This window comes from Vitis vinifera, chromosome 11, assembly GCF_030704535.1.
Source record: "Vitis vinifera cultivar Pinot Noir 40024 chromosome 11, ASM3070453v1".
Lineage (NCBI taxonomy): Eukaryota > Viridiplantae > Streptophyta > Magnoliopsida > Vitales > Vitaceae > Vitis > Vitis vinifera.
Window position 1 is genome coordinate 9351775 of NC_081815.1, and position 23694 is coordinate 9375468.

Genomic DNA, 23694 nt, shown 5'->3' on the forward strand with positions numbered 1-23694 from the left:
ATATGTAGTCATGAATTTTTTCTAATGTGGGATATCATCCCACTATAAACCAACTAAATTGACTATAGATTGACTTGTTCTCAATTGTATGTATATTGTCTGATTTAAACTAACTAAATTAATTATAGATTGATTTGTTCCCAAGTGTACGGATACTGTTTGTTTTACGTCCAATGGATTTTCGTGGCTTTAAAACATGTTTATATTGTTAAGGAAAGTATATATATATATATAGTGTCATGAACTTTTTGTTGCGGGATATCATTCGTCTCTAAACCAACTAGAGTGACTTTAGGCTAAAACTCATAGGAATTCATAAATTAATCATCTAGTATTTATGCTCCGTTTGGAACTGTTGAAGACTCCTTTAATCTTATTGACCCCAAAACAATCAGTATTTTAGGTTTTAAGAACTCCATCCAAATATAATCAGAGAGGTAATATTATGATTGATACCTCATTAAAAAAGGAGAAGAAAACACCGAATAGGTAACCATAAATATTTAGCATTAGAAATATTGTTAAACAGACCAAATGGATGGACAAGTGGTATGCCCATGCCCAGGCCCAGGCCCAGGTTTAGGCTCTAAGCCATCCATGAATAACGCCTCAAACCCCATGTCTTAATTTTCTGAACGAGAGAGAGAGTCCCACGTAAAATCCAGAGCAAAGTCAGTGAAATCAACGGTTATAGGCGGCAGTGGTGAGTGTGAGCAGTTAGTTGATTGTAGAGAATCTGAGAAAGAAGGGCAACAATGGTGGTGGTCTCTGCTACTACTTTTAACAAGGAGATTGCTATCAGAAGAAGAATCTCCAGCATGTACTCTCCCCCTCTCCCTCCCTAAAAACTTCCTTAAGATTTATTTGTCTTTTGTTTTGATTTTTCCATCTTATCAAATGAATTTCGAATTCAATCTGGAGATCTTTTTTTTTGTTTTTCTTTAATGCATTCAATATTTGTTTTTGGCATGCGGCTGCCACATAGTCATTAGGGCTGAATGTGATTTTGGCATTGGGTTAACATGTAATTCAGCTGAAAATCAAGGGTCAAGATTCATAAAATTTATCAATCCAATCAAATTGCATAGGGCATTGGTTACAGTTTCTTTAAGTGGTAACTCTGTTTGGTTGCTGCGAAAATACTATCAGGAGCAAAGAAACCAATATTTGTTTTGTTTTTTCTTTCTTCTCTTTTTAAGTTTTGGGTTTTAGGATGTTTATTTTTTGTAACAAAATTTCAGGGCTCTTTTTTACTTTGCTTTTCATGCATTTTCTCAACAATCCAAAGGGGGAAACAGGAAAAAGAGTGATTTTATTGTTGCCTATTGCAAGTTTGTCATGGATGTTTGAATCTTGTGTTTATAAGAAATGTTGTATGAAAAGGAAAATTAGAGGATTTGGAATCTCCTGTAGGGTTCATATTGCCCATATATCGTAATGTCTTAATTTAAAGCACTTATTTATCTTGTTTGGTTTCAAATTCTTGAAGAAGAAACATTTGGCATTATTTTGCATTCAGCATTATGTGCAATAGCAATGGAAAGATGCAAATCTCAGATATGATTATTTTTGATATATTATTTTACAATGTTTTGCTTGTGCTTGTGGATGTGAATAGTATGGAGATATGCTCATCCACTTTAACCCATTTTTTTCCCTTTCTTATAATCCTTTCTTTTTTTCCTTCCCATTTGTCTTGCGCCTTACTTTGTTGGTCATGTATATGGATAGGGGATTGTTGAAACAAGCGGAACTGTTTGAAAATTAACATATTATCTGCATCTTTTGAGTGTGCTGGATAACTTGTGGTATTCAAATGTGCCATATATGTGTAAAATATGCATATATGAATGTGTATATGTACATGCAGTGGCGAAGCCACCTTGAGCCCTGGTGATATTCGGTACTTGGTGAGGATTTGAACCTATTCACACCTTCTTTTAAAGGTTTGAGTGCTTACCATTGGGCTAGACTAAGGAAATGTGTATTTTTTTTTGCCTCCTCTGAAATAAATATTAAAATCTTAGCCCCCTAAACCCGATTTTCTGGCTCCATCACTGTGTATATGTGTAGTGTATGTGAATATAGACACCTCGACACATTATTAGGAAAGTCAATATGTGTGTGGCTTGTGTGTATGTTCATGTATATATGGAGGTGTGTTTGTAAGTATGTATACATATATCTACATGTTTATTTTGACATTTATTTTGTTAACTAATAGTTTCATCATTTCACAATTATGAAGATTCAATAAAAGGGAAGATGATTTTCCTTCCTTGAGAGAATACAATGATTACTTGGAGGAAGTAGAGGACATGAGTAAGTATCTCAAATTTGTATATTTCTGAGAATTTTGTCAACTTTATTTTATCATTCCAATTGTAAGGGTGCAATATTGACAGAAGTGCTTTTGTTAAAGCTACAAATTTGATTGAAGGAATAGATGTCCCTGCTATCGAAGTGAAAATTGCAAAGTATCAGGAAGAAAATGCTGAACAGATAATGATTAATCGAGCTCGAAAGGTACTTCAGAAAAAAAAAAAATCTATGTTTCCCTCTGAAAAATCTACCAATTGTTTTCCTGAAAAGTGAGAACAGTATTTGTTTGCTTCTCAAGGTCACACAATAAAATTTTACAATATGAGTACCTCATGCTAGCATTAGTAAATTTCACAGAATTCACCAAGGTTTTTTCTCTCTTCCTTTTTGCTTGCCTGTTGGTGCTATTTGTATGTACTTTGTGTACTTTCTTGTGCCTTTTTCAGGTGCATTTAATATATTCTCTTAATTTGCCTATTAAGGAAAAAAGCAATAGTGAATTTTGTTATGTGTCATACAGAAGTGACTGAGAGGTTTTAAATCTTGGCAATGTTCAAATAGGCTGAAGAATTAGCAGCAGCTATGGCAGCAAGCAAGGGACAACCTGTACAGACAGATACTGATGGGGTGAGATGATCTTATGGATTATCATTCCTTGAGTTACTGAATGTCTTCTTAATACCTTTTTTGGTGGCATTGCAAATACTTTCTTTTCTTGGATTCATTTATAATTTCAAATCAAGATTTGAGGTTGTTTAGAGTTAATCGATCAACTTCCAGGGCTGGGACATGGCTGTCCAAATGTTAGAAAATTTTTGATTTTCAGCCTGCAAGCACCAAATTGGTAGTGGAATTTGATGATCTTGACAAATTTCACGATTTCATGAGTGGAGACTTGTGACTATTTTCCTTGACTCTAAAGGTGGTGCACCATCTAATCCACCAGCCAACTGTGCTAAAATGGTCAATAAAAGTTTATATGTAATTTTAAAATTTGTATTCCTTCAAGAAAGCTCACAAAGTATACAAGGTTCTGGTATTTGGTACTAATCTTGGGCTCTGTCCAGCTGGAAATCAATATATGTTGATTTTATGGCTGGATTTTGTCTACAAATTGAATTTCCAAAGAGAAAAAAAAAAAGGTACTTCAATTTGCACCAAACTTCTCTGAAAATTTTGAGTGTTTTTTTTTTCTTATCAATTTTCTGCCTAATTAAAGATTGTGTAAACAGGGTATCGCCCCAAAGTTTCCTGTTTTGTTACCAAAGTTCCGAAAAAGGGATAATTTTTTTTTTCCATTTAAATTCAACATCAATGTGATCCAGGTGCCAGATCTAGATCTAAACCTCACTGACCACTTGTGTGAGATATTAAAATTTTAAAACTGTGGGTGCCGACAATGCTGAACAAAAAAGGGGGCCAGGACTCAGGACAACAGAAAATAGGTGAGTGTACCTTAAGAATTGTGGAATCAAGACTTAGATTACATTATGTTAAGTTTCTTTGATATTTACAGAGTAAGTGCCTATACCTAGAGGTCCTAATTCTTTTATATTTTGGAACTATTTAAATACCTTTTTGATGGGCAAAGCTTAGCTGTTAGCATCTCTTTTCTAGTGTGTTCTCAGTTGTATAGCCAAATTACAGATTACAATTTCATACTGGGTGATGGTTTATTGCTTGTTTATGTATCTGACAACTTCTTTTGGGAAGTTTATCACCTTAACTTAGTTTTAGAGCATTAAGACGTTATTTTAGAAGTTCTTGGAGCTGTAACTTTCATTATTTAATTGCTATTCTTGGCCAGCCCACATAGTGGCTTTCATTATAATGAGTTTTTGTACTGTGCATATCAAAAGAACCTCTTTGAAAGTCTATGTACTTTCTAGAAACTCTGTCAAAGTTATCTGGGTTTTAAGTGAGACCATTGTGACTCCTCCAGATTTAACTGAGAGATTTCTTCAAAGTTCTAATTGATTTTCAGATAAAAGTGTTCTTCCTTCTATTCATTTTCTGCTCATCCTCGATCCTGTGTTTATTGGTATCAGAGCCATTTACTAAGTTTATTTTCAAATTGAATTTGCCATTTATTTAGAATATTTTTTTAAGTTGCAACTGCTTAGCGTTGGTCAGCCCTTGTATGCGTTGGTAAGCCGTTTGTAGCCATGGTGGCGTTTAGGTGTTCCCACTGGTGGTCCCACTAAGTTGCCAAGATTTAAACAAAGAAAACATAAATCAAAATGTCAAATTTGTTTGGAAATCTTTGTAGAAGTAGCTCAAATAGTAGTTTAAACAGGATGGAAAATGATCTCAAAATGTTAGAAGAAAATACTTCAAAATTTGAGAATCAATTGAATGTATCAATTGATACTCTTGAACAATATATAAAAAATATGGGAAATGCCCAAACAAGAAATTAAAGATATCTATCAAATAGGAACTTTTAGATTCAAATCAACTTATAAAATCAAAGTGTCTGAAAACACCAATGTTTTAAAAACCGGACCGGTGATCGAACTGGAAAAGTTCCCGGTTCACGGTTCACTAGTCGGACCGGTGGTCGAACCGCTATTGAACCGGTGATGTAATAAATAATTAAATATATAATTTATATATTATATAAAATTAAAAATAATTATAAAAATTAAAAATATATAAAATTACAAATTTTAATAATGTTTGATTTTTATATTTGGTATATTAAATTAAATTAAATGATAAATTTTAATATTTTAAATTTGATTAAATAGAAATATGTAATATTTAAGAAAGAATATATATTTAAGATGAAAAAATTTATAATATTTAATTTTATCTTTTTGTCTTTGTATTTTGTTGTTTTAAAATTATTATATTAATTAATTTATATTATTTTTTATAATTATTATTATAAAAATAAACATGAATTTAAATATTTACATTTTTTTAAAAGATTTTATATGATAAAAATTTGTAATAAAATCAAATTCCGTGCTTCCAACCCTCAAGAGGCAATGTTATCCTCTAATGAGTCTCATTCCCAATCCCACATCGGAAGCACATGAATTTTATGTGCTCCATGTGCTCTATAAATAGCTTCCCACTTGCCTTCAATTCAAACAAGCCAGCAAGATGGGCCTGGAAGCTTGGCCCGGAAACATGGCCCGATTTGAAGTGTTATTTTAAAATAGAAAATGGCAGCAAATTGGGCTTTTGTGGGCATGGCCCATATAAAGTGTTAATTTTATCTTCGGACTAGGTCTAGGGACTTGGAAAAAGGAAAACCATAGGTTGGGCCTGGAATGGGCCTTTTACATGGTAAACAAAAAATTGTTTCTAAGGTGTAACCGGTTTGCAAAAAACTGGACGGTTTGTCCGGTTCGACGGTTCAACCGTCGGTTTGAACGGTTCAATGCCGGTTCGACCACAAACAGTTCATTGAAACGGACCGAACCGGAAAGTTCACCGGTCGACGGTTCAACCGGTCGGACCGGCCGGTCCGGTCCGGTTTTTAAAACCATGGAAAACACACACTCTATGGATTTAGACATTAAGGGAATGAAATTGAGCTGTCTTGTATGAGTTTTTTTCACCTTTTAGGTTACATGTTCCAGTGGTTCATCATACTGTGTTGGTCCCACGTGGAATGGTGCTTTGGAAGCATTCTGTTGTTTTTCCTCTATTTTTTGGTGCTTTGATTCCATTGATTGTTTATTACTTAAGTTCTGCTAGGAATTTGGACTAACATTTTTGTTCTAAACCCTTAAAATCCTAGCATCTAAAGAAATTTATGATAGTTTTTGGTTGCCTCATCATCCTTCATCAGTATGGTAGTACAGAAACTCTGGATAAGTTATGTGACATTGATGCTTTAAAATGTGTGAAGTATGTCCTGAGTGCTTCAAAATATAGGGATGAGTAAGGTATGTGTGTTGAACATGCCTACTTTGGACACCTCCATATAGGAATTTCCAATCAGTTGAAAGTGCAGTGAGTTTCTTCCTCTTATATTTTTTGGACAAGAACATTTTTATCACACAATTTCTTATATAGGATACGTTGTTTAGATTGGTATTTACATATGGTATTTTTATAATGTTGTTCTGTTAAATAAATATTAGGAGGGAGATAAGTGCACATGGTGGACAAACTATTTGTTCACTTCATCCTAGGGCGTAGAAGTTTTGAGAACATGAAAATATATGAATCCAACGCAGACATTGATCCCTGCCATGAGTACCTGAGTTCACTTGATCTATAAGTTAAATCACAATAAAAACTATGCTACAAGGATGAAAGGTAGCCAAAAAGTTCATGGTGATAGAAATGTGATGGATTATGGTTTAACTGAATAAGTGGCTCTAGGAAGAAATGGAATTGATGCAGGCTTGGTCATATAATTGGGATAAGGTTTTTGTTGGCATGTGCAGTGAATATGGAGTCTAGAACAAAGTATGTTAAAAATTTTCTCAGTCCTGACTTATGAAGCTTTCCCTAGAGGTTGGTATGAATTTGGGAAATTTGGAATCAGAATATGATAAAATTTGGGAATTGACTAGATATTTGCATATGATGTTTACTGTGGTTTTCATAATGGGCAAGTTGGATAGTTGCTGGATGGATCAGGTTCTTGATCTAACTATTTTTCATTCACTCGTTGAATCAAAAAATTTGGAGACCAAATTGAATTTGATTAGGTTGACTAGATGACTGAAGATCTGAAGTGTTTTGAGTTTCAAGATTAGTCAAGCCTTGGTTTCATCATGAATGGAGACATCTGTAGACTACAGCTAAAGGATTGGGGGCACTGGAAAAACACAAAGAAGACAGGAAAATTTTGTGAAATAATGAATGCCTTAGGCTAGATATTATTGTTATTGCTTCCTTTTGCATTTTCAGCACTCCAGGTTGATTTTTATGCAAAATCTTGAGAGCTTTTTCCCAAAAGCACTCATTGCATAATTACCAAGGAACTGGCCGCATAAAGACATTAACACAAAGATAATAGGAAAGTTTTGTGAATGCCTTGGGCTAGAAGAAACTCTGACCTGCTTAAGGAGTCATTTTAGAAGTTACCATGTTGAGAACCTAGATTGGAAAAAAAAAAAAAAAAGAGAGATTCATATAGGCGTAACTTGTAATGGATGGGATGAAATTGTTTACTGAAACTTTAATGAATAAAATGGTCTTCATACTCTTGACAAAGTGAACTTACATAGGGAATGAAAGTAGTCCTTACCATTGGTTCATGGTAAGAATTTTCATTGATTGAGATGGGAAATTGGCTGGATTTTTTTTTAACCATTTGAGCGGATGCAACATTCTCCCCTTGAAATACCTCTTTGGGAGCCCTAGCTGATTGGATATAGACTAAATCATGCATGTTAAAGCCTGGGGGAGCTCCTACTATAAATCCAAGTTTTAGATCAAAGTGTGACTTAGCTATATATTACCATTATTTTTTCCTAAGCATAATTCATATTTCTTTGTTGTATATTTTTTTGTTTGTATTTCTTTGTTCCTGGAGATGGATTCATATTTATTTGTTCATCTTTCTTTGTTTTTGGTTATGGAAAAAGCTAATCATCCATTTGTCATTAAAAAGCATTTTTCATGTTTTTTTTGTTCGTATTTCTTTGTTCATGGAGATGGATTCATATATATTTGTTCATGTTTCTTTGTTTCTGGTTATGGAAAAAGCTAATCATCCAATTGTCATTTTGGGCATGATAATTATTAATAATAATATTATTATTATTTCATATTTCTTTATTATTATTATTATTATTGTTATTATTCTTTCATATATATATATATGTATATATATATATATATTTTTTTGGTGATGCAAAAAGCAAATCATGCTGCCAAATTACACATCTGATCTGGATGATAAGCGTCCACAGAGGGAGGAAATGCTATAGATGCCGAGTTGCCAAGGGTCAAGCTCAGAATACTGGTCTTTACATTCTTTTACCAATTCCAAATTCTATTTGGGAGGATTTCTCAAATGGATTTTGTCCAAGGACTTCCTTGCACTGAATGAGGAGTATACTAGGTTTTTGTTGTTGACATGTTTTAAAAAATGAGAGCATTCTTCTTTCTTTCATTGCTGGAAGTTGGAGTGTGGATTAACCTACTACTGGCTTGATGTTTGTTTTTCTGTTTCCATTTTTGGCATCCTTTTTTTCTGGCTTGCATGATTAAGTTTCCATTGATTTCTGGGGAAAGTGCTCATGAGAGGGGGAAAGTGTTGGCTTGCGATAGAGTCGGAGATGTTTGAAGTTTCATTAGAGGAAGTAAGAGGGAAGCTAAGAGGTACCATTGTGGAGAGGAGTAGAGGGTTCTCCTCCTGGATCAGATTCGGGGTGGCAAGTTTGAGAAAATTTCTTGAAGGTCTTGAAGAATGCTGCAGGGAGGAAAAGAATGGAAGATTAGTTAAAGTATGGGAGGAAGAGGGTAGAAAGTTCAGATTGGAAAGACGTGAAAATGGGGTGGGGAGATACATCCTTTGTTTTGTTGTTGACGTAGAGACTAAGAGATTTTGCTTAGTTGTCCCCGAAGGTAAGGGTTTGCTAGGAGGTTGGGCCTTTTTCGCTGAGAAACTTCGGGCTCTAGGGGTAGTTACTCAAGAGGAAGCAAAGATTGAAGAAGCACTACGAGTTGATTCAAAGCCGAAAGTGGTGACAGTAGAAGGTAAGGATGAAAGATGCCTTGGAAAGAAGGTGGAGGGTGAGAAAAAGACCTTTGTGGATGTTGCTAAGGAGTCGGCTGGAAGGCAAGGAGATGCATTATGGCTTCAGGTTGGAGGGAGAGGGTTGAGAAATAGGGAGGAAGGGCTGGGCCGGTGCCTTGTTGGAAGATGGTATGACGGGCCAGTGGTGGAGACGGAGCTGTTTTCAATTAGAAAATGGGGGGAGCGCAACTGGAATCTAAAAAAAGGTATGAAAGTGTTGAGCATGGGAGGACCTTTCATGTTGCTGGAGTTCGAAGATGAAGAGGAGGCAGAGAGAGTGCTAAAGAGGGGGACGCGACGCTTTAAAGACAAAGTGCTGCATTTAGAGAGATGGAGCGAGAAGGCAGGATGCTTGAAGGTAGGAAGCCAAGCAAAAGAAGTATGGGTAAGAGTGGTGGGACTCCCACTTCATTGTTGGAGTGAAGAGATGTTTAAGAGAATTGGAGACTGTTGTGGAGGCTTTGTTGAGGTGGATGTAAAAACAAAGAATTGTTCTCAGTTCCAATGGGCCAGAATTTTGGTGAAGAACAGGGGGAATTTTTTTCCGGGAACTTTGCATTTAGTGGTTGATGCTTATTGCTATGCATTACAGCTGTGGTGGGAGAGGCTGCCATGGATCTCTGAAGTGGTGCCGATGAAGAAGTTGAAAGGGGGAGAAGGGGAAAAGGCTAGGGAAGAATGGGATGTGGGCTCACGAGCGGGGAGTTGCAGTAGCAAAGGGAAGGAGAGATTGCGTGTAGTAGAGGCTGATGGGGCAGATTCAATCAGTAAGGCTGGAGGGGAAGAAAAACGTGATGGAGACTGGACGAATGGTACAGCTGAAGATTTTTCAACTTTTGGGAAGACGGCTTGAGGTAAAGGGAGTGGAGGGGTGGGCTTAAGTGAGGGGGATGCTACACAAGCCCATCTGGATTGGGCCTTAAAAGAAAGGGTAACTTTCTGTGGTGTTTTAGGATGAAAAGGTGTTGCAAATGGTGGAGATGGAGGTGGGTAAATTTACAGTTTCTTGCTGATTTAAGAACTGCGGGGATTGTTTTTGTTGGAGTTTTTCAGGAGTGTATGGGCCCACAGTGAAAGTGGCGAGAAAAGATTTTTTGAGTGAGCTGGGGGCAATTAGAGGTTTATGGAATGAGCCATGGTGTGTAGTAGGAGACTTCAACATGATAAGATTCCCTTCTGAGCGGAGTCGAGAAGGCCATATGTCCCCGACGATGAGGAGATTCTCAGAGGTGGTTGAGGAGTTAGAACTAAGGGATTTGCTTCTTCAAGGGGGGCTGTTCACGTGGTGTGGAGGTCTCAATAATCGGTTAAAGTCAAGAATTGATCGTTTCTTTATTTCTGAGGATTGGGAAGCTCATTTTCAAGGGGCCATTCAAGTTGTACTGGCTAGGCCGGTTTTTGATCACTCTCCGATTCTTCTAGATGGGGGAGGAATGAGGAGAGGGCCCACGCCCTTAAGATTTGAGAATATGTGGTTGAAGGAGGAGGGCTTTAAAGAGGTGCTGAGACAGTGGTGGTAGGGGATTCAAGTTAGTGGATCAGCCAGCTTCATTTTGACTGAAAAATTGAAGGCTTTAAAACCGATTTTGAGAAGTTGGAATAAAGAGGTTTTTGGGCAGATTGATTCCAAGAAGCAGAATGCGTGGAATTTAATGGATTACTAGGATAAGGAAGAGGGGGTTTGATCTTTGTCATTGGAAAAAGAAGAGGCTAGGAAGGAGGCAAGGGAGTCATATAAGAAGTGGGCCTTTTTAGAAGAAGTGTCTTGGAGGCAGAAGTCTAGGGAAATTTGGTTGAAGGAGGGGGATAGAAACACTAGGTTTTTTCATCAGATGGCTAATGCTCACAAAAGAAAGAATCAACCGACTAGAGTAAAGGTGAATGGGAGGTGTTTAACTGAGGAAAGTGAAATCAAAGAGGAGGTGAGCAGAACTTTCCAAGGCCTGTTGGCAGATCCTGGTGACTAGAAGCCTGGTATAGATGGTTTAAATTTTGAGAGGTTGGAAGAGGTGGATGTGGAGGGGCTGAAGAAGCCTTTCTTAGAGGAAGAGGTTTTTGTAGTGCTGTTAGGCTGTTGCGGAGAGAAAACACCAGGACCTGACGGTTTCTCAATGGCTTTTTGGCAGTTTTCTTAGGATTTTGTGAAGGAGGAGGTTATGAATTTTTTCAGACAGTTCCATGAGACTGGAAGATTTGTTAGAAGTTTGAATGCAACCTTTTTAGTGTTGATTCCTAAGAAAGGGGGGGTTGAGGACTTGAAAGATTTTAGGCTAATAAGATTGATGGGAGGACTATACAAATGGTTAGCTAAGGTGTTGGCTAACAGATTGAAAGGAGTGTTAGCCAAGGTGATCTCAATGTCTCAAAATGCTTTTGTGGAGGGGTGACAAATTATGGATGCAGTGCTGATCGCTAATGAGGCAATAGATTCCATTTTGAAAAGTAATAGAGGGGCAATTCTTTGCAAATTAGACATTGAGAAAACCTATGATCACGTGGACTGGTCGTTTCTATTAGCGGTGTTGGAGAAAATGGGGTTTGGGGGAAGGTGGTGTAGTTGGATAAAGTGGTGTTTATCCATTGTTAGATTTTTAGTCTTGGTGAATGGAAGCCCAATAGGTTTTTTCCAAAGCTCAAGGGGTTTAAGGCAAGGAGACCCTCTCTCGCCTTATTTATTCGTAATCGTGATGGAGGCTTTTAGTTGCTTGCTGAAAAGAGCAGTTGCTGAAGGTTTTTTGACGCCTTGTATGGTTCGGGGAAGAAGGGGTGAAGGGGTCCAGATCTCACATTTATTGTTTGCTGATAACACGTTGATTTTCTGTGAGGCTAAAGAGGATCAGTTGACATATTTGTGCTGGCTGTTAATGTAGTTTGAGGCTTTGTCAGGGTTAAAAGTGAATCTGGAAAAAAGTGAACTGATTTTAGTTGGTAGAGTTGAGAATGTGGAAGAGTTGGCTGATGAGTTCGGTTATAAAGTGGGAAATTTGCCCTCCACCTATCTAGGAATGCCTTTGGGTGCTCCTTTTAAATCTGTTGGTGCATGGGATGGAATAGAGGAAAGATTCCGAAAGAGATTGGCTATGTGGAAGCGGGAGTACATCTCAAAAAGGGGGAGAATTACCTTAATTTGAAGTACATTGTCCAATCTACCGATCTATTTATGTCCATTTTCCAGTTACCTAGGGCGGTTAAGATGAGACTGGAATAGATACAAAGGGATTTTCTGTGTGGTGGTGGGGCTCTTGAGCAAAAACTGCACTTGGTAAGGTGGTCGATTGTGTGTGAAGACAAAAGTAAAGGACGTTTGGGGGTTAAGAGCCTTGGTTCTTTCAATAAGGCTCTCTTTGGAAAGTGGGCTTGACGCTTTGCAAACAAAAAAAAGGCCCTTTGGAATCAAGTGATTAGAAGGAAATATGGGGAGGAAAGAGGAGGGTGGAGATCTTGTGAGGCTAGGGAGGCCTATGGAGTTGGGTTGTGGAAAGCTATAAATAAGGTGGGATAGCTAGTAACCCTTTTTTTTGGCTTTGAGGTGGGGGATGGTAAGAATATGAGGTTTTGGAAAGATAAGTGGCGTGGAACCACCCCTTTATGCAAGGCTTTCCCTTCATTATTTGCTATAGCAACGTTTAAAGAGGCTTGTGTAAATGAAGTTTGGACAGCCGAGGGGGAGAGGAGGGGAAGTTGGACTCCTAGTTTCAATAGGCCTTTTAATGATTGGGAGATGGAAGAAGTGGGAAGATTACTTTGTTGCTTGGATGAGAAGATGGTTAGGATGGATGAGGAGGATAGGGTGAGATGGGTGGAATCAAAGGATGGGGTTTTTTTCGGTAAAATCCTTGTATAGGGCCTTGCAGCGGGTGTCTCTTGCTTCATTCCCTTTGAAGATTATTTGGATTTCTCATGCACAACCCAAGATAAGCTTCTTTGCGTGGGAGGCTTTATGGGGAAGAGTTTTAACCTTGGACTGCTTGCAAAAGAGGGGTTGGGCTTTGGCAAATAGGTGTTTTTTGTGCCAAAAGAGTGGGGAGTCGATTGACCACCTCCTCCTTCATTGTGAAAGAACAAGGGAGGTGTGGACGTTGCTCCTATTTTTTTGGAGTTTCTTGGGTCTTTCCGCTTTTGGTAAAGGAAACCCTTTTAGGTTGGAAAGGCTCTTTTGTGGGCAAGAAGAGGAAGGTGGCGTGGCAACTGGGACCGTTATGCTTGTTTTGGGTTATTTGGAAGGCTAGGAATTCAATTGCTTTTGAGGACGGTGTGCTGTCCATTCAAAAGCTGAAAATTTCTTTTGTGTATTTGCTTTGGTTGGAAACCAAATTGTGGATATAAGATGGTCTTTCGACCTTAATAGATTTTATAGAATGAGTGTGTATGCGTTAAGGGAGAGGGTTTTTTGTGCTTTCCTTGAGTTTTGGGTCCTTTTGTAAGGGGGTGAGTTGATATATACTGTAACTCTGTGAGTCGCTTCTTTAGCACCTCCTTTTTTTTTTTTTTTTTTTTTTTTTTTTAAAAAGCAAATCATCCTGTCCAAGGGACTTGGGTGATATTATTATTATTTCCTAAGATATTTCATATTTCTTTTTTTTTTTTTTTTGGTGATGCAAAATGCAAATCATCCCGTCCATGGGACTTGTATATATACGTGACCTAAGAACTTTTAGGCACAGTTTAAATGCTTGATCTCTGTTTTCTGTTGTATTTATGATTTTCCTTCACCAATTAAAGCTCAATTTATATCATAGAAAGTATTAGGGACACAGAAAAATACATAGGAGGGGATCTCAAATTTTCTTATATGGCCTATTATGGGAAATGCAAAGAAAAATAAAATATTAATGATAAAAAGCTTCTATATTTCTAAATTCTCCATTCTTTCTTTCTAATAGAGGAACACAATTGGACAGGCATTGTATAAAGAAATTATTGAACTTAAACCAATTTGTATTTTCCTCTTTGCTTTTTCTCCTTATTTTCCCTTTCTTCATAATTTCCCTTTCTTCATACTTTCCCTCAAACTTTTCATGATCCAAACAGGACAAAAGGAAATTTATGTCCCATTTAGTGTTAGACAGCTGTGAGGGGGAATATAGACAGGCATAGTTTCAGGGTATTGGTCTTTCAGGCTTTAGTTGCCTTCAGAGATCACATACTTTCAGGGGATTTTCTTTTGGTTTAGCAATGCTTGTTGAGCTGTATGCTGCCAAGCTATTGAGTGTATCAGGTCATATAGACTGCTTTGTTTTGGTTTGCCTCTTTCTCTTCAAGTAGATCTCATCCTTTGTTTCTCTTATTTCTTGATGAATTCATTTCAACGTATATCTCTCCTTTGAACTTCATTTATTCCTTTGACTACCAATGCGTACCTAGTAAAAATATAACCCTTACCACTGTGGTCCTTTGCCACATGTAGAATGATATTTGGAAATTTTAGACAACGATCTTTGCCATTATCACGAATTATCAATTAGCATGCTTTTTTAAATTGTGAAGATGGCATTCATGAGCCCGTTAATTCTTTGTTCATCATTATGGATAGTGCAGTTATAACGATTTGTGTTTGATTATTGAGATAGGCCACAAGCCAGAGCTCTCAAGCTGGGATTGGTGCTGGTGCACCAGGACACTATGCACCTACAGTTCCTGGAGGGCAGCCACGGCCAACCGGCATGGCCCCACAGCCGATTCCAGTTGGAGTTGGTCCTGAAGGGTATGCTGCTGATGATGAAGAAATGATGAAGCTACGAGCAGAGAGAGGTGGGAAGGCAGGAGGGTGGAGTATAGAACTAAGCAAGAGAAGGGCAATTGAGGAAGCCTTTGGAAGCATTTGGATTTGATTTTGTAGACGAGTAACTTCCTACTTCTGCCTCTGTTGCTCAAAACTTGAGCATTTTCCATCTGAAGATGCTTTGGTCATGAGTGGAATGTGAAATATAGGTCATATTTGTATCAAAAGATAGGGTATTATGCACATTGATGCAGCATTTAGGTGACTTAATATGGATTTGTGAGGTTTTTTGGTTGTAGAGAAAAATGAATTTAAGGCTTCATCTGTTCAATGAAAGGTGTAACGTGAGAAGGAAATAAGTTGATTGATAGATCAGCTTTGCCATTTGAGAATGTAATATTTTTCAGCTGTATGGTAGGAGAACAGAACTTGGGTTATTACTGGCAAAATTCTTAAAAATTTCCTTAAGAAAGGGGGAAAACTATTTTCATTATCATCAAGGCTCATCTCCTTGGAGCCCATCTATAGCCTAGTTCAATTTGTGATTTGTCTCCGTATATTAATATTTGATTTTTTTAATGTATATATATATTCTCTTTATCTTAGTAGAGAAAGTTGAGTTCTCCCTATTCTTTCCTCTAATCTCTGTTCATGAATATAAAAAGGAATTATGAGATGAAAACAATCAACATTATTTTTCTTTTATATTCCCTTTCCCTTCCCTTTTTCTTCAGTGATGAAGAAATCTAAATCCTCACTTTACAATTGTGTAGGCCCAAAAATAATCTCTCCACTGTAAACTATAAAAAAATGAGTTATGAGAGTTAAATAATTAGTCTAAAAAGAGTTGAAAAGTTTTATCCATGTAGCAAGGTCAAAAGATGGTAAGCAACGAATTCCATTTATGAAAGATTATAACGGTTTAAGTATTATTAGTAAGTTAATTCTTAAACAGAATATTCATATAAACTTGAACATGATTGAGTTTCATTTAAAAAAACTTAATTTAGTTCTCAACCAGAATGTTCACTTGGACTTAACTATGATTTGGTGGTGTTTGTTTTTTTACTTAATTCTAAATAGAACTTTAATACTTAATAGTATTAAATATTAGGTTGTTTGTTTTTGTAGTATTTTATTTCTATTAAGTATTAAAAAGTAAAAAAAACCATTGTGTTATTTTTTCTATTTAAAAAAAGCCACATATTCTGGCTTTTTCTATTTAGTAAAAATTTTATAATAAGTCATGAAAAAGTAAAAAAACAAACAATCTAAATTTTAAAACTAAATGGTTTTCAGCAAAAAGCCAAAAAAACAAACACCACCAGTTTTATTTATGAAAAACTTAATTGTGGTTAAATCATAATATTCACTTGAAATTGACCACAATTGAGTTTCATTTATAAAGAACTAAACCAAAGTTGAGTTCTCAAAAAGAATATGCATCTAGACTTAATTATGGTTAAGTATCGTTTATGAAGAATTTAATTGAGATTAAGTTCTCAATTATAATATTCACCTAAACTTAACTATGATTAAGTTTTATTTACAAAGAACCTAACTAAGGTTAAGTTCTCAATCAAAATGTTTATTTGGATTTAACTAAATGTTAAGTTATAATTTGCAAAGAACTTAACTAAGGTTGAGTTCTCAATCAAAATATTCATTTGAACTTAAATTATAATTGATTAAATTTTGTTCAATGATTTAAAAACCGGACTGAACCGAATGGTCCAACCAATTGGACCATCGATCGGCAACCAAACCGGTTCGATCCATCCAAAAAACCGGTTGGGCATCGAACCGTTAGTGAACCGGACGAATCAATGATTAAACTAGTGAACTAGGCCGAATAGTTAATAAAAGTTTTGATGTTCTAAAAGAAGTGGATCACTCCATGAGGAGCCCTTCCAATCCATTTGTCATCAAGCCCAATAAGCTTTTAGTTTTGCAAGTTAATGATTCTTGCATGTCTTTTATACCCCATAATCCCCACATATTTTTGATCCATTTCGGATGTGGGATTAGTTAGTGAGAAGAAAGAAAAAAATTTTGGAAGCTGGAGAGCTTGAGCTTAGGACCTTTAGGTGTAAAGATTGAAACTTAACCATTAAGTTATGAAGCTTCTTCATTACATTATATTTGCAAATCAAAATATATAACAAAAATAATATATTTTTTTTTCAAATTTTTATTGTATGAAACTCTTTCACATTCATTTTTATAATAATTATATAATGTAATTATAAAAATAATATAAATGAAGTAATATAATAATTTCAAAATATTAAAATCCAAAAGACATGCAAATAAAATTAAATATTATAATTTTTTTTTCATTTTAAATATATATTTATATTTAAATATTATATATGTTCTATTTAATAAAATTTAAAATATTAATATATTTATATTTCTCTTCATCATTTAATTTGATATGTCAAATATAAAAAATGAAATATTTTTAAAAATTTTAATTATGTATAATTTTAATTTTTTATAATTAATTAAAATTTTATATAATATATAAATTATTATTTATGACGTTAGACCGCGATTTGATTAGTGAATTGTGAACCGATAACTTTTCCAGTTCAATTACTAGCCCGATTATGAAAACATTGGTTTCGTTTGTAAAAAATTATTAAGTTTTCTCTAAAATTAAAATGTTTACTTATATAGTTAAATTCTCAATGAGAATTTTTTACTTGGATTTAATTATGCTTGTCATTTACAAAGGGTTATAGAGTTATATTCCCAAAAGAAAAATGTTCACCTAAACTTAATTAGAGTTAAGTTTTGAATATAAAAATTTCAAATGAACTTAACTATAGTTATGATTCATTTGCAAAGAATTATTGATTAAGTTCTGCAAATCAAACCATTCATGTGAATTTTGATTATGCATTTATCAACAATATATAAGATGTTAATAAAAAATATGTAATTTTCTAATCAAAATGATCACTTGAACATGCTTTTAACATATCAAACTAAATTAAAATATCAAAACTTCTAACACTAAGTAAAATTCCTCCAAACTAAGAGTCAACACTCAATAACATATGAATTCATTACATAGGCAAATTTTAGAAATAGAACAACTTTGTCGCCATTTTCACTTGAAACCAATCCATAGGAGTGTTCGTCAGAGACTGAATGGATGGTCATGCATAAAATATTCTATGTATTTGATTAAGAACATTCCAACATCATCATTGCATGAAACACTTACAATCAAAATTAAGATTGCTATAAAAAAAAAATGATTATATTAAAACTTGATGGTAAAATGATGAAATGAATGAATATTTGTTTACTCATATATGACATATTCCTATTGAAAGATATCATGCAACCATTCCATGTCCTATTCCTATTGTTAGTTATCCTTAGGGTCATCATTTTCCTCATAATATGCTATGATATGCAATATATATGGTAACAACTTAGCTAAAAGTATGGTGACACCCTATTGATATCTATCAATGAGTCATAATACTATAGGTTCAGAGAGAATTCTATTTATTTTGGATAACAAATAATATGGGTTACAAGCAAGAATGAAAATATCAATAATCTAATCATGGATCTATCGGTGATATATAGGAGATATAAAGACGGATATTTTGACATAAAATATAGGTAGACATAAAATTGATCAAAACTTATAAAAATATAAAATAAAACTCTTAGAAATAAAATTAGAAGTATAATAGACATTTTAAAATTGTTTTATTGAAGAAATTGAAATATACATATATATATATATATATTGTACATTTCAATAAAAAATATAAATTTGATAAGTGTACATTGATTATTAAATTATATCAAATATTATTTGATGATAATATTGTGATATTTGATTATAATATGTTTAATTTTAAAATATATTTAATATTAAAATTATGATACAATATAAAATAAATGATGATAAATATATAATTTTTTAATATTTAATTAATATATTAATAATATTAAAAACACTAGGAAGAAAATTATCAAGATCATTTTTTATATTTTTGCTAAACAATTAAATGAAAAATTTTCACTTAATTATAAAACAATTAAAATTAATTTGTTCTTTAAAGTATTTTTTTAATATTTTATTTATATCCTTACTTTTGATATATATATGTCTAGTGCATGTTATTTAATAAGGGGCAAACTTGCCCTAGTGGTGCCTGTGATGCTGTCTGAATTTTTTGTTGGGGGTTTGAAGAGCTTTGACTTTGTTGATCGTTCACGTTGACCACCGATATATCCATTGGATACATGATATTTTAGGTCTCGTTTCTTTTGAATATTCTATATAATACACTATTTTTTTTTATTTAAAATCTAAACCTTAAGTGCTTTCATATGTAGAAAATAACAAAGTCAAAGCATATTTTTTTTTAATTAGGTTAACCAAATTTGTTTTTCAATAAAAATTTCTTCAAAAGTGTAGTTTAATCTTAACATTATTATTATTATTATTTTGAGCTTTCTATCTTTGAACTGACCATATGAGTATACATTTAAAAGGCATTTAAAAAAAAAAAAAAAAAAAACTAAAATTAGTATTCATCTTAATATTAATTATTATTTGTAACCTCTATACAATATAAGAGAAAATCTAGTACCACTATTCACCTATAAAAAACATTTATTTAGAAATAAAAGCAAATACCAAAATAAAAGACTTTTCTACCTACACTATATTATAAAATGATATTCTCTATTTTTATAAATAATTTAATCTCAAACAAAAAAATATATTCTTAATCAATACATATCCACACAAGTAAGGGAATAAATTCCTAAAGTCTCTAAAATTTGATGAATTCTCTACTCTAAAGTTGGAAACCTAACCTCTAATCAAATGCCACCATATATTTGAAATGTTATCTAATTCCCAAATTCATGACCAGAAAATTTAAAAATTGAAAATATGCAATTTACTATCTTGAACACACTTCAACATGTAAATTTCCAAAATTTTAAAAATATCAAGTAGCAAACCTAACCCTAATCAAATACCATTGTATAAAATTATCCTAAAAATTTAAAAAATAAAAACTACACTTACAGACTTAATAGATTATTTTACTCTTTCATTGAAAATTGAGAAGAAATTAAACATACATAATACATAAATCCCTAAAAATTTCAAACATTTAGAAACAAAGACTAAACTTATGGATTTAATAGATTCATTTTCCTCTTCGGCTAGCAACTAAGATGTGTGCTTTCTTCTTATCATTTTGAACCTCTCCGGCTTATGACTAGTTAAGGAACTTTTTTTTTTCATTCATGAAAAGGTATGCGATAAGTTCAAAAGTGGAAATAAAAATTTGAATAAAGAGAGAGAATGAGAAGTGAAGAAGGCTTCCCATGGTTTTCTAGGGTTTTTGTTCTTTATGTTTGGAAAAAAAAAAGAGGAAAAAAGTTAATGATCTGAATTAAGATAGGTAATAAAAAATAAAAGGGTTTTCTATGATTTTCTAGGACATATCAAGACATGTTTTTTTTTGATGAAAAAAATTCCCATTTGCTAATAAATCTTGTTTGGATTCTTTCATAGAGGAAAAGAGTCCATTAACAACATTCCTTGATCATGATGAATGGTTTAACCTAAAGCAACCTAAGGAGAGTGACATAAACAAAAATATAAATGCTAATTTGCAAAGTCTCCATTCATCAAATACCACCTACTGCACTGAAAATGATGAAGCTCAAACTAGTCAAGCTCAAATTGATGAAACAAACCAGGTTACTAATACCAATCATATTTCTAATAATTTGTTTATTAATCTACATGTCTTTCCTCCTGAACAAAACGTATCCAGTACTTCCCCAAAGTAAGTGACAATCCTATAATCACCATGCATAAACTTAAGCATAATCCTACTCTTGATCTCTCTCCAAACTGCTCATACTCTGCCATCTATTGAACTAAAGACCCTTTGAACAACCTTGAAAGTTCCACAATGGGTCATTGCCATGGAAGAAGAGTTGAAGGCTTTGCAACAAAATCATACTTAGGAGCTTATCCCTAGGCCACAAAATGAGAACATAGTTGGATCAAAATGGGTATACAAAATAAAATACTAGGAGGTTGGAAGCATCGATAGGTTCAAGGCCCAATTAGTTACTAAGGGTTTCACATAAGTTCTAGGTGTAGACTTTGAAGAAACATTCAGTGTCACACCACGAATTTTGAAAACCATGACTCAACCTAAACTCCAAAATACTCGGGATCTCAAAAATTCAAAATGAGTATGAAGATGGTTAGTAATAGTTTATGACAATTTCTCTCTATCTATTCCATTAATTCACATTGACAACCAAAATATCATGTGTTATCATTTACACTAACAAGAGTGAGTCACAAGCCATTTGGTTGATGAAATTTCTACAGCCTAAATTTAACTAGCTTGTGATTGAGGATTTTTCAAAAATTCATTTGATCACGAAATTGATCACAAAATACCAATATAGAAACTAGACTTCAAAGGCTTCAAATATAAAAATACTAAACATTTATCTTATAAAAAACAGAGGCCTTAAAATCGATCCAAAAATAATGTATCCAAAATCGAAATATCTTCGACATGGTTGCTATGTCCTGCACCTGTGTAGATTTAGAAATTCATAACAATTTGATCCCATAATGGATCAAGATGGAACCTGTCTCGTTTGAAAGATGATAAAATGTACTAAAACTTTTCTGTTTTACACAAGATTCAAAAATGAACCTAACCTATTGAAACTTTTAGGTAAAGTTTCCCTTGCCATAAGCAATCCAACCTGGCAGCAACATTGCTAGAAGAAAAATTAAGGTACTAAAATAGTAAATATGCTTATCTTAACAAGGCCTTGTAACTAGGTGTTCCTTGACATCTCTAATTTCATATTCTCAATTTACAAGTTTATTTATATAAGCACATAGACACTAGATTTTGGTTACAACAATGAGTGATAACATGCAATACAAGAAAGCTACAACTCCTTTAGTTTATGTACATTATCACATGCTAATTGTTGCATCCAAAATACATCAAAATAACCTTCAAACTCTTTCATATATGCATTCAAAAAGAAGCTTTCTCAAGCACTCAATCAAGCATCTTGAAGCCTCAGCAGCCGAATCTGAAAAGTGATTAATATAGGATGAGCTAACAAAGCTCAATAGAGAATGGTTCTGTTTTGGATTTTAAGCATAAAGATATTTTACAATATGACATTTGGGCAATAATATTCAGCAATAAAATGTATTATTATATCATAATATCAAATAAAACAATAAACATTATAAAATAAAGTACTCAACATTTATTAATTTTACCATATATAGTGTTGCAAACCACTAGAAATCATAAATAAGTACCAAGAGTATTATTTAAGAACTCTCACCCAAGGGCATAGCAAGGACATACATCTACATCCCAACTGGATCTTTTCAAGGTAAGTTTGGGGTCTTTCACCACTAGGGACACCATGCCCTTCTTTTTTTAGGGCTCTCCCCGAGGGACCATGCCCCCCATTTCCACCAAGTCACCCTTTCCATAATAACCGTATTATTTATCTTTATTTATTTCATGAAATCATATCTTTATTATTAGCCCAACATTCAATTATTTAATGTTTTAGAGTAAATCCTTAATGGAGTTCATAAAACAATCAATTGATAACCACAACTATAATCCATTTGTGAATTATTCAATAACTATCTAGAACAAGAATTCTTTCATGTTTTCATCATGTGAGTCACCTTAGGTATTCTAAGTTAACAAGATATTTTAAGACAATCCATAAATAGGAATTTCTAACATAAATCATAACTCAATAAACATCCAAATCATGTATTTGTAATTTCAACAAATATCCATCACAAACTTGAAATTTCAACACATTAATTTCAACTAGCATATTGTCTATCATTAGTATAATTGGATAACATAAAAAAATTAATGGAAGGAATGCCATTTATTCCATAAATTTACAACTTCATCTCACTCCGTGAAACCTGGCTTCTTTTTTAAAAAAATTATAAAGCTTGAGTCCAAGATAGAACCTTCCCTAACTGGCATTAAAAAAGGAAACCAAACCGTGGTAGCAATGGGCGGAATTTTGCAACTCTTTCTTCCTTGTTCTCTCTAGATACCGAGCTGTTGCTGGGGTTTTCAAACTTAGTGATGAAAGCTACTTAAAGGCTAAGAAAGTGGGTTTTTTTAAGCCTCAAATTGATTTATTAGTAGCTGATGATGCAGCTGCATGCTTGGTGGCATTCAGTGGACTATTTTCAGCCACATATACAAGATGATGCAGCTGCTTGCTTACATAAAACACCTCTCTTGGTGGCAGCAGCTTACACAACTATTAACTAATTAATTGGATCAACAAATAATTCATTTTCTTAGTGGACAATGGAACCAATAGTTCACACGGCCCTTTGAATATATATATACACACATACATAATGCAACTAATTTTTCCTTTGTAGCTTGAGTAACTATTCTAAAATGAAAATGGCCATGTTCAGCCACGTGAAGGTGCACGAAAATTAAGTGGAAAGGTGCAACTAACAATTAAAACAATAAATAAAATACTCCTTACTAATACCTAATATAATACTATTGACATTTTTTTTGAGGGGGAAATTGAGTAAGTTTATAGTTGATTTCCTTATGAAATAGTGTAGGTTATAACATTTAGTCTTGTTATAAAATCTACCACAATTAGATTAGTCATTTCTTTAGCTGTTAGTACCAAGTGGCGCACATGGAAACCTTAAAGAAATAATATATATGGAGCAACCACTTGGATTTGAGGACCCTAAATTTTCTTTGCATATTTATTTACTCAAATAATATTCTTATGGCCCCAAAGAAGCTCCTCGGGCATGGTTTGAATGTCTAACTTAAGTATTGCTTCAACTTGGTTTTTA

At 33.9% G+C, this 23694-nt stretch overlaps 1 protein-coding gene across 1 annotated transcript; it reads left to right on the forward strand.

The window, feature by feature from the left end:
* Positions 1–573: 573 nt before the first annotated feature.
* LOC100246771 (uncharacterized) lies at positions 574–15252 on the forward strand. Its single transcript, XM_002274951.4, has 5 exons — positions 574–820; positions 2249–2322; positions 2423–2526; positions 2884–2949; positions 14608–15252. The coding sequence occupies exons 1-5, from the start codon at positions 756–758 to the stop codon at positions 14866–14868; spliced, it is 570 nt and encodes a 189-aa protein (XP_002274987.1). The 5' UTR covers positions 574–755; the 3' UTR covers positions 14869–15252.
* Positions 15253–23694: the final 8442 nt, after the last annotated feature.